Here is a 12,957-nt window from a genome sequence, read left to right as displayed (position 1 = left end):
CAAAATAACTTTCGGATTTCAATTGACTTGCATTATAAATTGTGCAATTTCCCTAGGAAAATTCGCCGGGGGTAAAAGTTTTTGGCCAAAACTATTGCCATCACTCATCCACGTCTCCAGTGAGCCAACGCTGACGATGAGGATGACGAAGATGATGAGTTTTCTCCACCATCTGCCCCACACAGCATTCAAGGAGTGATGCTCCGTCTCGCTTCACCTTGTAAGGGCTGCATTTTCAATCAAGTTTGGCCAAAAGCTTGGCCAAATAGTTATTAATTCCGGAGTTCAAACTGATTGCCTACCCCTCTGGAGCATTGGCCCCATTGCCTTCGTTGCCGTCTCGCCACACCCACTACGTTGCCCACTGGCCACGCCCCCTCCCGAGGGGCAGGACGACGTCGTCTGGTTTTCCAGCGAAAGCTGCGCTATTCCCAAACTTCATTTGTAATGCACACTAATTGAAATGGGACGCTCGGGCCGTTTTAATGCCTGGTCTGGTGGTCTACTCACCTTCTGTATGCCTTCTCCTCGCAAGCTCACTAGCATATTCTGTTCATATTTACACTCTACACCATATACACCACACACACACAAACGCACTGAGAATATATATATATGTAAGTTTGTTGTTCTCGGTTTTTTGGGGCAATCGATTGAGTTAATCGAAATCGTATATTTTTATCAACGTTAAACTAATTGAAACACACTGTTAAACTGGCTTTTAGGTTAGGAGATGAATTTGAACCTTTGGGCCACGCTGGTTGACCCAAGTTATCCAGCATCCATCCAGATTCACTGCCCATTCCCCTGCGGCATTCCCAAGACGACAGTGTTGCCCGGTTGGTCCCCAGTTGGTATTCTGGGCTTTCCCAAACTTCCAGCTTTTCCCGCACTTATCCGCTCATACTTTTGCCCCTTCGTAGCGCCACAGCTTCATCAGCATTTAATTGCATTTTCCTTGGCATGCCAAAGTTTTTACTGCCCCAAACTCATCATCATCATCATCAGTGGGAGAAAAATCAGCGGAAAGAAGAGTATATACATTCTCATTTATATATATACAGACATATATACCGATGAAGAAAAGAAGCCAGAAGTGAGAGCGTTTAACGCAACAATTTCTCTTATCAAATTTTTGCGATTGCATTGTCGAGTTTTCAAGCACTTTAAGTTATGGCCCAAAAGAACTAGGCAATTTTTCTTCTACCCCTTACAGATACAAAATTACAGAATATAGACAAAGATATAGACAGACGTACATACACATACACATACGGACATATTTTCTGTGGAATCCAAGAAGTTGCTACTCTAAGCTGAACTTTGCCCGAGACAACGAACTTTTAACTTATCTAATTTCTTGGCAAGTGTCACGTTTTGGCATTTGTCAGGTGCACACATACACACACACACACACACACACACATGTATGTATGTAGTAAAACGCCGAAGACAGACATTCCCAGTACACAGAGAACTTAATTGGCCAACATTCGCAGTTGTTTTCTAATAATAAAATAGAGGCAAGCAACAATGCAATTCTGCTTCATTTTAGAAAAATATATATTTTTGTAAGCGAAGTATTTTTCTAGAGTAAGAGAGAAGTAGCAAGTTTATTTATCGTTAATTACCAAAAAAAAGAGATACACCTAATTTAGTTTTGAACATCTTTCCTTCTGTGTACGTATGGAATTATGTCTTTGTTTGTGGTCTCTTCTTCCCTTCGGCATTCTGCTTTCTCCGTGTTTCACACACACACACACACACACACATGGAGCTCAAAAGTCAGCGACTGCAAATTGACAGCAGTTACAGTTCGTTAAATGCGGAATGAAGGAACAGAGGGCGCAGTGTGTGTGTGTGGGTGGGTGGTGCAGAAAGAGATATGGTTGTGGGTGGTGGGATGGCGGGGTGGTGCTGGTAAGGTAGTGGGGTGCTGGGATTTCGTGGAGACCGCAGATGTGTCATTGACTTAATAAAATCAAAATCAAAGCCAAAGGCACGCACATGCTTAAGGCATCATGTGTGTGCGAGTGTGTGTGTGTATGTATGGTGGGTGGTGCTGCAGGGCGCGGTGTTTTGGCACAGTGGGCGGGGCCAGCGAGGGTCGCTAATGAAGAGCAAATTTGCTGTGCCGAGCTGTGCCGTTCCAATCCACTCCCCCATTTTCTCTGCCTTTTCACTTGTAGGCGCCGCCGGGTGGTTTCTGGGTGGCAACTGGGTGGTGCGATGTCGCTCCAGCAGGGACTGGGAGCGGAGTGGAGTGGGGGGTGCAACTGGGCGTGTCAGTGCTGCTGACAAGCGTGAAATTAATCGAGAGGCAATTCAGCGGACCAGACCCAGACCAAAAGCAAACCAAAGCCAACTTGGGATCTATTCAGACCAGTCAAACAATGGCCGAATGTGTAAACTCCATTGTTGCACGCACCAGAGACCTTTATCAATGCCCCCTCCCAAACAAGAACTTGATTAAAATGCTTCTCATGAAATATGTTGTAATCATCTGGTTCTGGTGCCATAGAAATCACTAGGTCGATTGAAACATACTATATTGTAATAATTTCGACACTTTCAACAGTGTATTCAATGATTTTGCCCCACTGTTACAGAATTTGATTAATATTTTGTGATGTAATGCCATTTAATTATTCTTCTTACCTGCCACAACCGTTTCGGAGCGTTGCAGGCGGACGAGGACATGCTCGATTAGGCCAACATCGGTGCAGGCCTGCAGATTGCGTACGCTTTTGCGCAGGATGGCGATGAATACGCTCCAAATCTCCGCCTGCAATGGAAGAGCAAACAATTCGAATGCATATTAGAAGATGTGTATCAATATCAGATAAAAATTGTATCTGCTGCGAGGATAAATAGAAAATCTCGAAAGAATAATGGAGAAATCAAAGTATCAATCAAGTGATGCCTTTGCCTCTTGCCCAGCTCAATGAGCAAAAGTAAAGTGGCTCACACACACACGAACGCACACAGACACATGCTCACTCACACACACTGAACACTTACAAGCACACTCACAATCACATGCAGGGCAAACAAAGGCAGGAAGTGGAGGAAAAAGACCAAAATAAGCAGCTCACGCGTTCGAAAGTATGCAGCACTTATCTGCTGATTTCTTCTCCTCTCTCCTCCCTCTGTCTCTTTTGCTCAAGTATGCGTATGTGTGTGTGGCTAATGTAAACAGTCATTGAAATAAAGTAAAATAATGGAAAGTAATGGCAAAATAATCGCAAGCCAAGACCGAGTTTTCCTTCTCGAATTTCGTTTTTCCTTTCAGCGTTATTGCCTCAATTCTCCAGAACAAAAGCAAAGCGCTTGGCGGTTCTTTATGATTATTGCCTTTGGCACACACACACACATACACACGGGCAAACACACACACACATACACAGAGATATATTCCCATGAACTGAGAAGATTGCACATTGATTGGCAATTGCAGAGAAAGCATTGCGAATATCGCTTTGAATATATATTTCTGTATTTTCGTTATATTAGAAATGCCAGAAATATAAAATGAACAAACATATATGTATGGCGAATAAACAAAAACAATTGTCGCATAAACAGGCTAGCATTTCGCTAATGAAATCCAATGGCGTTAAACTCTGGTTACGTTATTCATATCAATGGCATGCTTATCAGTTTTAAGTCTCGTTTTACGTTTCATTTATCGCTGCTTGTATTTTTCATGTCCTCCAGCTACGTTTCCTGTTTCCTGTTTTTCTAATGTACTGAACACGCATAATGTAAATGTAATTCGCCGATTTCCAAATGGTCCACACAAAGTTCAGATTTTTTTATTATTTTTATTTTTTTTTGATTTTCCGCAACAATTTCCTTAGGGGCATCAACGTACACCGGGGATTGTGGAAAGCGGCTTCTGCATATACAAAATGTACTTAAATTCCAAACTCACCGATGTACACACGTAATATGCATGACATTTGTGAGAAATCAGAAATACTCTCTATTTCTTTGCATTTTACTAAGCTGCACCACAGGGCACTTATTATTAACCGGGATCCTTGGTCCTTGGTCCTTTGCCAGCGTTTTCCGCTTTTCCAAATTTCCTCGCATTTCCCTGTTGGCCTTTGAGTTTCGGCCTCTTACAGTTTTCCCTCTGTTTCACCGCTGGCCAAAACGACAGTTTGTTTGGCCAAAACTCGTTTATTGCTGTTTGCTTAACAATTGAAATGAAGTCTTTCGAAGCTCGAAATGTGGTCATAAAATTTTGAAAGTAATTGAACTTTAGAATTTGTGATTTGTGCAACTTTCTCAAATAACTTTTCAGTGGCTAGCGTTTGTTGGCTTAATCCAGATATTTGTAGTTGAATAGCCTTTGAATTTATTTCAATTGGTGACGGCCAAAATTGCACTCTCTCCGCTCGCGTAAAACGGAGAGCGTAAGAAATCTAAAAATAGAATTATCTCTCGAATGTTAAAGTGTATACTGTTTCAAGTTGATTGTTCACATGTTTTGTTTATTGTTTAACATTAAACAGTGTTAATAGTAAAACAATTACTTTTCTTTCTGTTCTGGATTTGACGTTGTCATTTGGTGTTTATTTATTTTCTTTGTATTCAAGCCCGTTTAATGTTTCGCTGCGGGCGAAATGAGAAAACAAAACAAAAGTTGATTTGACGCCGCTGCGTTTTGTTTTTACAGCATTATTTCTTAATAAGCGCCAAGCTGGATTTTCCAGCAAACTCTCCGCGAATTTTCCGCCACCGCTCGTGGTGTTTTCGCTTTTTATTTTGTGTGTTTCCATACCAAATCCCCTAGAACGATTTGCGCCCCATTGAGGAGATGGAATGGCGAGGAGGAGAAGATAAAGAAAAAATTAAATAATAAGAGTAGAAACTTCAGTCGGATTTTATTACGTAATTGGGTAGCAATTTCTTCATGGCCCAGCAACAAGAGCAACAAAAACATCAACAAGGGGAACCAGAGTTGCCACAGCCACTGAGCACAAATTAAATTTGGCCTTTTCCACGACACTCCCGCGACCCCCTTGTCTCTTTTTTTTTATGCCTGTCTCTCCTCCATCATTTTCCACGGACAGCCCCCATAAGTATGGTACAGAAATGCGGCTACTTCTTTGAGCCGAGATTTTTCTACTTTCCTCTATATTTTGCTTTTATTTTTTCTTTACTTATTTTTTTCTTTTTTCTCCATTGCTCTTTTACTGCGGAACTCAGCCGAGCATTTTCATCTGCTTGTTGCTCGCTTTTCCGTCTCCATCTCTTGTTATTCCTTGGCCAGGTTAAATTGAGCATCGCGTGTCCAGCGCGGCCGGTCAAAGGCCAAATGGAGGGAAATTAAAAATTAAGTGCAAAGTTTGCCAAGATTTTGTGTTGTTGTGGCCCAATCCAATGAAATTTACGCAATGGCAAAAGTTTAATTGCCCAGACAGCAAAAATCGCGTTAGGGAATGCAAAATATTAAAAATTAAAATTAAATTTTAAACATATTATCGATTAAAATAAATTGCTGATAAGTTATTATTTCCAAATGATGACTGAATCAATTAATCTTATATATTAATATATATTTTCTTTTAGTGCAGAGTATCAATGCAATTTATTTGCAATTTACTACAGTTGAAGCTCCTCTCTCCACATGGAGACAATTTTCTTGTGCACTTTGCTTTTTTGTTTTGCACTCATTTTCCACTTTATCAGCGATTTGTGTAGGTCGTCGCTCTGTCTCTTTCTGGCACGCGCCAGCTATCTCTGTCTGCTCTGGTCCTTGGCGCAGTCAAATCGTTTCGTTTCAATAGAATTTCAATAAATTTATCAACGTGTCTTGGCTGCTCGCATCCAGCTCCACACCCCAGCCATGGATACCATGGATCTCGCCCTGTTTTTCCCGCCGCCTGATGATTTTCCATTTTCCATTTGCATCCAATGTCTGGTTGAGCGTCTGCGATTTTTCCTTTTGGCCCGTCGAGCAGAAACGGGCAATCGGTCGTATACTTTATCAGGCGACAGCGCATCGTTTGCATGCCTGCAGTGCGAGTTTTTCCTCTAGTCTTACTTTGGTTTCTTGCCTGCCTGACTTCTCCGCCAGCACCCCTTGTCCCAGTCGCCCATCCATCGCAGTTTCCTTGATTTTTCCTGCGTCTTCAGACCCCCCCCTCTCTGAAACTGACGCTTCGTTACCCCTATTCAATTTCAACACCCGCCCGTCTCTATCTTTATGTCATCTTTTTAGTGCCGAGCTGCAATCTCCTTCCTTTTGCCTCAATCTCCTTCTTGTCTTGGGCAATGCGCTTATGTGCTTCCTTCCTGGCTTTCCCTGCCTGCCACCCCATCCAGATTTTCACCCATTTTCCACCCAATTTTCTCTCCCCAGAACGTGCCGCCTGGCGAGCCAACTGGTTTTCCCCCCTTTTGGAAATCTGCTGCGGCTCTAACGGAAATTTATTATTGACAGCATCTGCCGCTGCAATGCAAACAACTGTGCAAGAAGGAGTTTGCCTTGGGAAAATGAGGAAAATCGGGTATGGGGTATTGGGAAAATCGCAGGCATGGCATATATGTACGCATATATGTATGTATGTGGCATATACGGACATGCAAAATGCCAGAGTCGGCAATTTTGCAAACTAAGTAGCGTGCGCCTTCTTCAGCTCGGCAGTGTCTACTGGCTGAATGGCTGAATGACTGGCTGAATGGCAAAGACAGTGACTGAAATTGACGTTATGCCACGGCTGATGTGCATAACATTGACACAAAGTGCAGTCGTGGCCAAAAAGACCGAAGGGGGCGGGAAACTCCGGGAAACTGCTCATTCGATTGGTGAGTCATCGATGGGGGAGACAGGCGAACAAAGTGGCGGCATTCGAATGCCAATGCCCATCATCATAGACTTCCATCTTCCTTTCTGCACCCAAGATACGAATATAATTTGATGTTGCACAAACAAATAAAGGGGGCTAATAAATTGACGTTAGCCAGAGGTAAACTGAATACGAGTTACCAATCAAATTTAGTGCTTTATAGCCCGCTCTTGAAACTGACAAATACATTTCAATTCATAAAATGTGCACACGGAGATGGAGATGGAGCAAAGTAAACTGACAGGTATTACTGGTTTTTCGCTCATCCATTATTAAATGCGCCTGAAAAGTGGTGGGAAATCGTTTGCGACAGCTTTTGTGGGGTTGATACACGAACGAACGGATGCCTGTTCCTGGATAGATTGCTGCTATATCTTTAATGGACGTCCTTGTCAGTCGAGGATGCTGTTGTTGTTTGTCGTCCTTGCTCGATGCAACGACTTGAACTCGAACTCTGTGTGCTACGTTGCCACTCAAGTGCCAAGTGACAAAGGGCAATCACTTGCCCTGACCTCTGACCCCTCCACTCTCCACCTGCTTCCATCTGCTTTTCGCTCCCTTTTTGGCTGCGCCCAAGTTAATTACGCCAAAGTATTCCATTTCAATTTCGTTTTCGGGCACATTTCTAATTTATTTAATTAATTTATGTCAAGCCGCTGAAGGGTTGTGGCACTTCTTTTAATGACAATAAATATGTATTTTCGCTTGATGTTTGCTTGGCTCTCCCACAAAAACTCTTTGCTGCCAAGTTTCATTACACTGCCCGACAAAATAAATTATCTGCAATTTCAGGGCTATCACTATATCTTCAGAACTCTTTTTCCAAAGTATAAAATATCAAGCTGTTTTCCCTCTCTGGTAGTTATTTTGGCCTAGTGTTGTTTACTTTGTCTACGCCCAATTTCTGTTTTTTTTTTCTTTTCCATCGTCTAATGATTTTTGTTTCGTCGGTGAGTTTGTTTGCCCTCAAAAATTATCTCTCGCAAATTAAAAGTTTTTTGTTTTTACTGCGGCGGAGTGAAGGAGAAGCAAGGACTGCAAACAAAGTTCGATAAGGCATTCAACCCTTTTTCCTCCTCTTTATTATTTCCTGTTTTTTTTCTTTTTTTTTTTTTGCTTTGTTTTGTTTTGGGGACCAACAAGAATTCACTAACAAGTTAATTGAGAGCAATTTTCAGTTCTCTCATCGTTGAATTAAATTTCCCCGGAAAAGCGTGAGTGCGAAATGGGGTTGCGATGTAATTAAGAATTGACCGAAACCGATTCCAGAGACCCGGGCACGTTGTCCCTGCTCAGTTGGCCATTAAGGTGTCACAAATTGAAAGCGAGCTGCGAAAATCGCGCTTAAAGTCGCGCGCACAATCACCGACGCCTGACGGCCAAGCAAAATAGGAGCAGGGAGGGGAAAAACTTAAAATAAAAAATCCAAAAAGGGTAAGTGGAATGAACGTATAAAAGGGATCAGAAAAAGAGAAAAAAAACGAACGAATTATGTCAACCTTTTGATGCTGTCAAGTGCCGCAAATTGAATTATGCACACAGAAAAGGTGTCGCCAAAGTCAACAGACTCTGATTCCCCTTTTTCTCGCACTTTTTTCCAACACTCATTTATGCTTTTTTTCTCACTCTAGAGCACTTCTCTTAACAAACAGTTGGACTGACTCAAGCATTCGTATTTTAATAATTTGAGTTTCCTTTGAATGGATAGTTGCATTTATGCATTGAATAAATTTATTACAAATATTTGTATTTTATGAGTACGCGATTTGCAAATTAAGCTCAGTTTCTAACACCGTAGTTCAAAAAGAAGCGCGGCCGGAAAAAGAAATTGTGATCCAAAACTTGAATTCGTATTCAGAATACGAAGCGAATCGAAATTCCCTGGTGAAGCCAATGGGAATCGCATTAAAATTTCTCGCATAAATCGCAAAATGTGGTGGATGGTGAAAGGGGGGTGGAGATGGGTGGAGAGGGAGGTGGAAGTGGGGGTGTGGGGTCGGGGAAAAACAAAAGGAAACTTTTGAAGGGGGTCAGGTGGTTTTTCCGGGCAGTGCTGGTGGTGGTGTCGTGTCAAACATGAAATTCAATTGTGTTGGCAAAAAGTGGCCGAAAGTGCTGCTAGCATATGCGTACCACCGGCAGTAGAGGGTTAAGCGGAACCATCGCATTTGTGCAAAAGTTTCACGTTGACATTTCCATAATAATTTTCTTTTCATTCACTCATTTTTGTTTTTTTTTTTTCGGTTCCTTTCCTTTTTCTTATTTTTTTGCCACTTTCTGTGATTTTATTTGGCATTTTTTTGTCGGCCACAAAAAGTTTGCATTGCTTTTGACGCACGACTGAGTAGCGGAAGTGGGCGGTGGTGGTGGGCCATCGAGTGTGGGCGGTAAATGTGGGCAAGGCTAACCCCTTGTCGCCGATTTGACCCCTTTCCCTACTCAAAAAGCATCAGCTTTCGAGGCTGTTGCCTTTTTGCATATTGATGAGGCTGAGGAATCTTTTCGAACTGGGTGGAAACGGTGGAAAATGGAAAATGTGATATGTGAAATCTAAAATCTATGTGCCCAAAGGGGTCGGTGTGCGGGGCTGAAAAGCGCGTGTCAAAATTGAATGACAAAACTCATGTGTGCGGCATTATGCCGCACATAACCCCTTTCCTTCCTTCCTTCCTTCGCATTTTCCACCGGCGACACATGTGCGTTGATGCTAAGCCCACAAGCCAAAAATGCAAAGCAGCTCAAAAAGTATTCCAAAACAGTTTTTCACAGCGACCGCCAAATCCAGACATAACGCCCAATCCAACCCCACCAACCTCCGCCCCGCCGATCGGCCACGCCCATATGGATATGGCGCTGGTGTGTTTGTTTGTCCTAAGGCCTTAGCGGAACAAGCTGAAGAAGCTCTCAACTTTATACATTTTTCATGGCTGGCAGCAAAACGGAAAAGCGGCATAACAACAAAAACTGAAAATATAAACAAAAAAACGCCAGAGCGACGAAAAATAAAAAACGACTGTATACTGCGGCAAAAAATTTCCATTTCAATTTTTGCAGAAAAAACAGTGCACTCTCTAATTGGCATTTAAGCTAAGATTTTTCAAGGCCGCCGGAAGGAACTGCGGATGCAAAATGAAATAAAAAGAAGGAAATTGAATAGCGAAGAAAATATTAAATGAAATATTCTTCGAATAAGCACTTAAATAATTAATAAATAAAGTCAGTTACAGAATATTTAAGGCACCTTTAATTGAACTTATTTCAAATCTCCTCCAACCTCTGGCCAATAATGTGATTTTAATTTCAATTGAAATGAACTTCCAAGTTGGCTTAGGATTGGCTATATAAAACTTCAATTGCCTATATGCTTTGTGCATCCAAAATTCTTCCAAAATACCCCGTCGTACTTAAAATGCTATTAACTCAAGCGAAAGCACAAACAGGGTGGCGAAAGAAGGAGAAAAAAAAATATTGAAATTTGTGCGGCTTTTGGGCTTTTCGGCTACGCTATTTCGGCCCATTTTGCTCCAGACCATTTTGGTAATTCTATTTTTTTTCTGCGGAGGAGGCGTCTACTTAAAAATACATTTACACTTTAATGACGCCGACGCGTCGGTCTCAAAAGCGCTCAGAAAACCTAGAGTCGAAGCAAAAACAAATCAAAAAGAAATTAAATGACCTTTTCACATGCCAGACAATTCTTTAAACTCAACGGGTGGCCCCAGGACGAAAACCACCGCAAGGCCGGGCACCAGTTTCCATGGGCGGTAGGTGGTTGGTGCCAACGGAGGGCAGCCAGGAGCTCTCGGGGTCAGCTTCGGGTCATTCAATGTGTTTGACTGTCGTCGTTGCCATCGCCGTTGTCCCCTACGTGACGAGTGCTGCCAATAACAAAAAATAAAACAAGAAAAGAATCCCAAAGGGGGCACCAAAGTACAAAAGAGAGTGGGCTAAAATCGGATTTCAAGCGAATGAATGGAACATCGAAATACCCTGGCAACATCAAATATACTCTTGTTTTTGGATAATCGAACAATCAAACAGCCAGAGCCTGTATAAGTGTTACCAGTCTCATCCTATCACTAGTGTGACCAGTCTTAGCAAACGTATAGAAAGTTGGTGATTATAGAAAAGGGTATACACAAGTCACGATAAACAGATGAAAGCATATCGCCAGCGACACAAATGTAATAAAAGGCGGCATCAAAAGGCCAAAAACACACAAAAGGCAACGCTGCCAATACAAAATGCCAGGTCCCGGCTAATGCTGAACCCATTTCAAAGTGTGTCCTTCCTGCCCGATCTCTCTATCTCTGTCCCACGCCTGCACCTATCCCCTTCGTTTCTTATCCGTCCATCTCTCTCTTTAGATGGCTGCCTGCTTGGCTGCCCGGCAATCCTTGCTCCATGTCCGCCGTGTCCGTAAAACTTTTGTTATTCTTGTGTGCATTTCAATACGACTCCGTCTCGTTTGTCCCTTTTCAACTCATTTTTTTCCTGCATCCGTCTCGTTCTCCGCATCTCCTATCGGGGCAATCACAATTCATATTTAATGGCGAGTTCGATTCCTGGCGCCCTGCATTGGCGTTGACTCGCCCGACTTGCAGCAAGCCACTTGCATTTCAATTCAATTCGCTGTCAGAGTGTGACCAGGGTTAAATGAAATATCTTAATTCCAGCACAAATCCGTAACCAAAAATCCGTATGAAAAATATCACAAAGTTGAGTCAGTTTGGTGGGATATATACATAACTAAATTTCGCACCATGATTGTCGAATAATAACTCCAAACGAAGTGGGAATAACTCCCCCCGCTTGTAAAAGGGAACCAAAACAAAATAAGCGCAAAATAAATCCCTCGAAGAACGCTGCCAAAACATAATCTTCTTATGCTCATTGCTCAGCATTACGCAAAATACAGTCACACTGGCAGCACCGGGGAACAACAACAACAACAACGACAACAACATCGAGGGGGTCGAGTAGGTGGGCCGAATAGAAATGGAAAACTTATAAAATATCTGCGAGGAATACAAATTCAATTCATGAATAAATTTCATGTATAGCCCTTGGCTGGCTGGCTGGCTGCCTTCTATTTTATGTATTTTACGGCATGTGCCTACGTTATGTTGTTGAGGTTGCCATAGGGACACCATACCATACCATACCATACCATTTCATACCATACCATGCCATAAAGAGGATAATACAGAAATGGAGGCATCTGCATATCTGCCTGGCTTTGCCATTGCCCACGGAGCGGAGCAGTGGCAGCAGCAGTTGATGATTTACCAAAGGGCCAACACATACTCCAGATAATTACGGAGCGGTCTAGACTTTAAAGCATGGGCTAGGTTTCCCTCTCCCGTTGAAAGTTGCCAACTGGCAACGGAAAATCGTTGGCTGCCACTGACTGCCACTGCCACTGCCACTGCCAACATAATCACAAGTTAATCCTCCGTGTAACTTTACCACCAGCAACTGGGCATTTGGACAGCATTCCGGGGCAGGTTGGAAAATGCGAGGACGCCCTGTTCGAATGTAGATAAGCGGCCCTAAGCCAAAGATACAACTTTTAGATACTTGCCAAACTGAAATGTTGCGATGGCTTCGCACTTCCCCAAAAATAGCAGCTAAAGCGGCAGCTTAAAAATGTTTCATTTTTATCGCAGCAAGTCAGAAATCCGAATGGGGGAGCAGGAGCTGAAAATTCCTTTTCCAAGTAATGTCAGACGGATATCTCTTTGCTAAGGTTTCCCGAACCGAACCGTCAAGCGAATATCTTTATCCAACTTTGATGTTTGACTTAACTCAGAACAGACGCGTAGATGCCTTCACTTTGCAGAAAAGGTTTCCAATGAACTGCAAGCTTAACAAGGAAAGTTGCTTGCAATATTATTTACTTAACAGTGTGGCCAGACTCAAGTAAGCATCAAGCACATAAGGAAGAAGTAATGAAATACTATCTGAGGCTAGTATTCAACAATCGTTCATATATTGATAAAGCGATTGAATAAAACTCGAATTTTTTTGTAAGCCTTAGGCGTAAGTGCACAAAAGCTTTATGCCATTTTCCAGCTGTTCACTTTTAAAAACGACC

At 42.4% G+C, this 12,957-nt stretch overlaps 1 protein-coding gene across 23 annotated transcripts in view; it reads right to left on the bottom strand.

The window, feature by feature from the left end:
* Nucleotides 1–12,957, bottom strand: part of LOC6739981 (neurobeachin) — a 159,779-nt gene that overhangs the window by 33,072 nt on the left and 113,750 nt on the right. For all 23 annotated transcript variants that reach the window (XM_039296915.2, XM_039296924.2, XM_039296918.2 and 20 more), the window contains one exon: nt 2,659–2,785. In XM_039296915.2, the coding sequence (XP_039152849.1) occupies nt 2,659–2,785 (127 nt within the window). The remainder of the gene's footprint in view (nt 1–2,658; nt 2,786–12,957) is intronic.

This window comes from Drosophila simulans, chromosome X, assembly GCF_016746395.2.
Source record: "Drosophila simulans strain w501 chromosome X, Prin_Dsim_3.1, whole genome shotgun sequence".
Taxonomy (NCBI): Eukaryota; Metazoa; Arthropoda; class Insecta; order Diptera; family Drosophilidae; genus Drosophila; species Drosophila simulans.
Note: the sequence above shows the minus strand (reverse complement) of the source record. Positions and strands in the feature narration are given on the sequence as shown.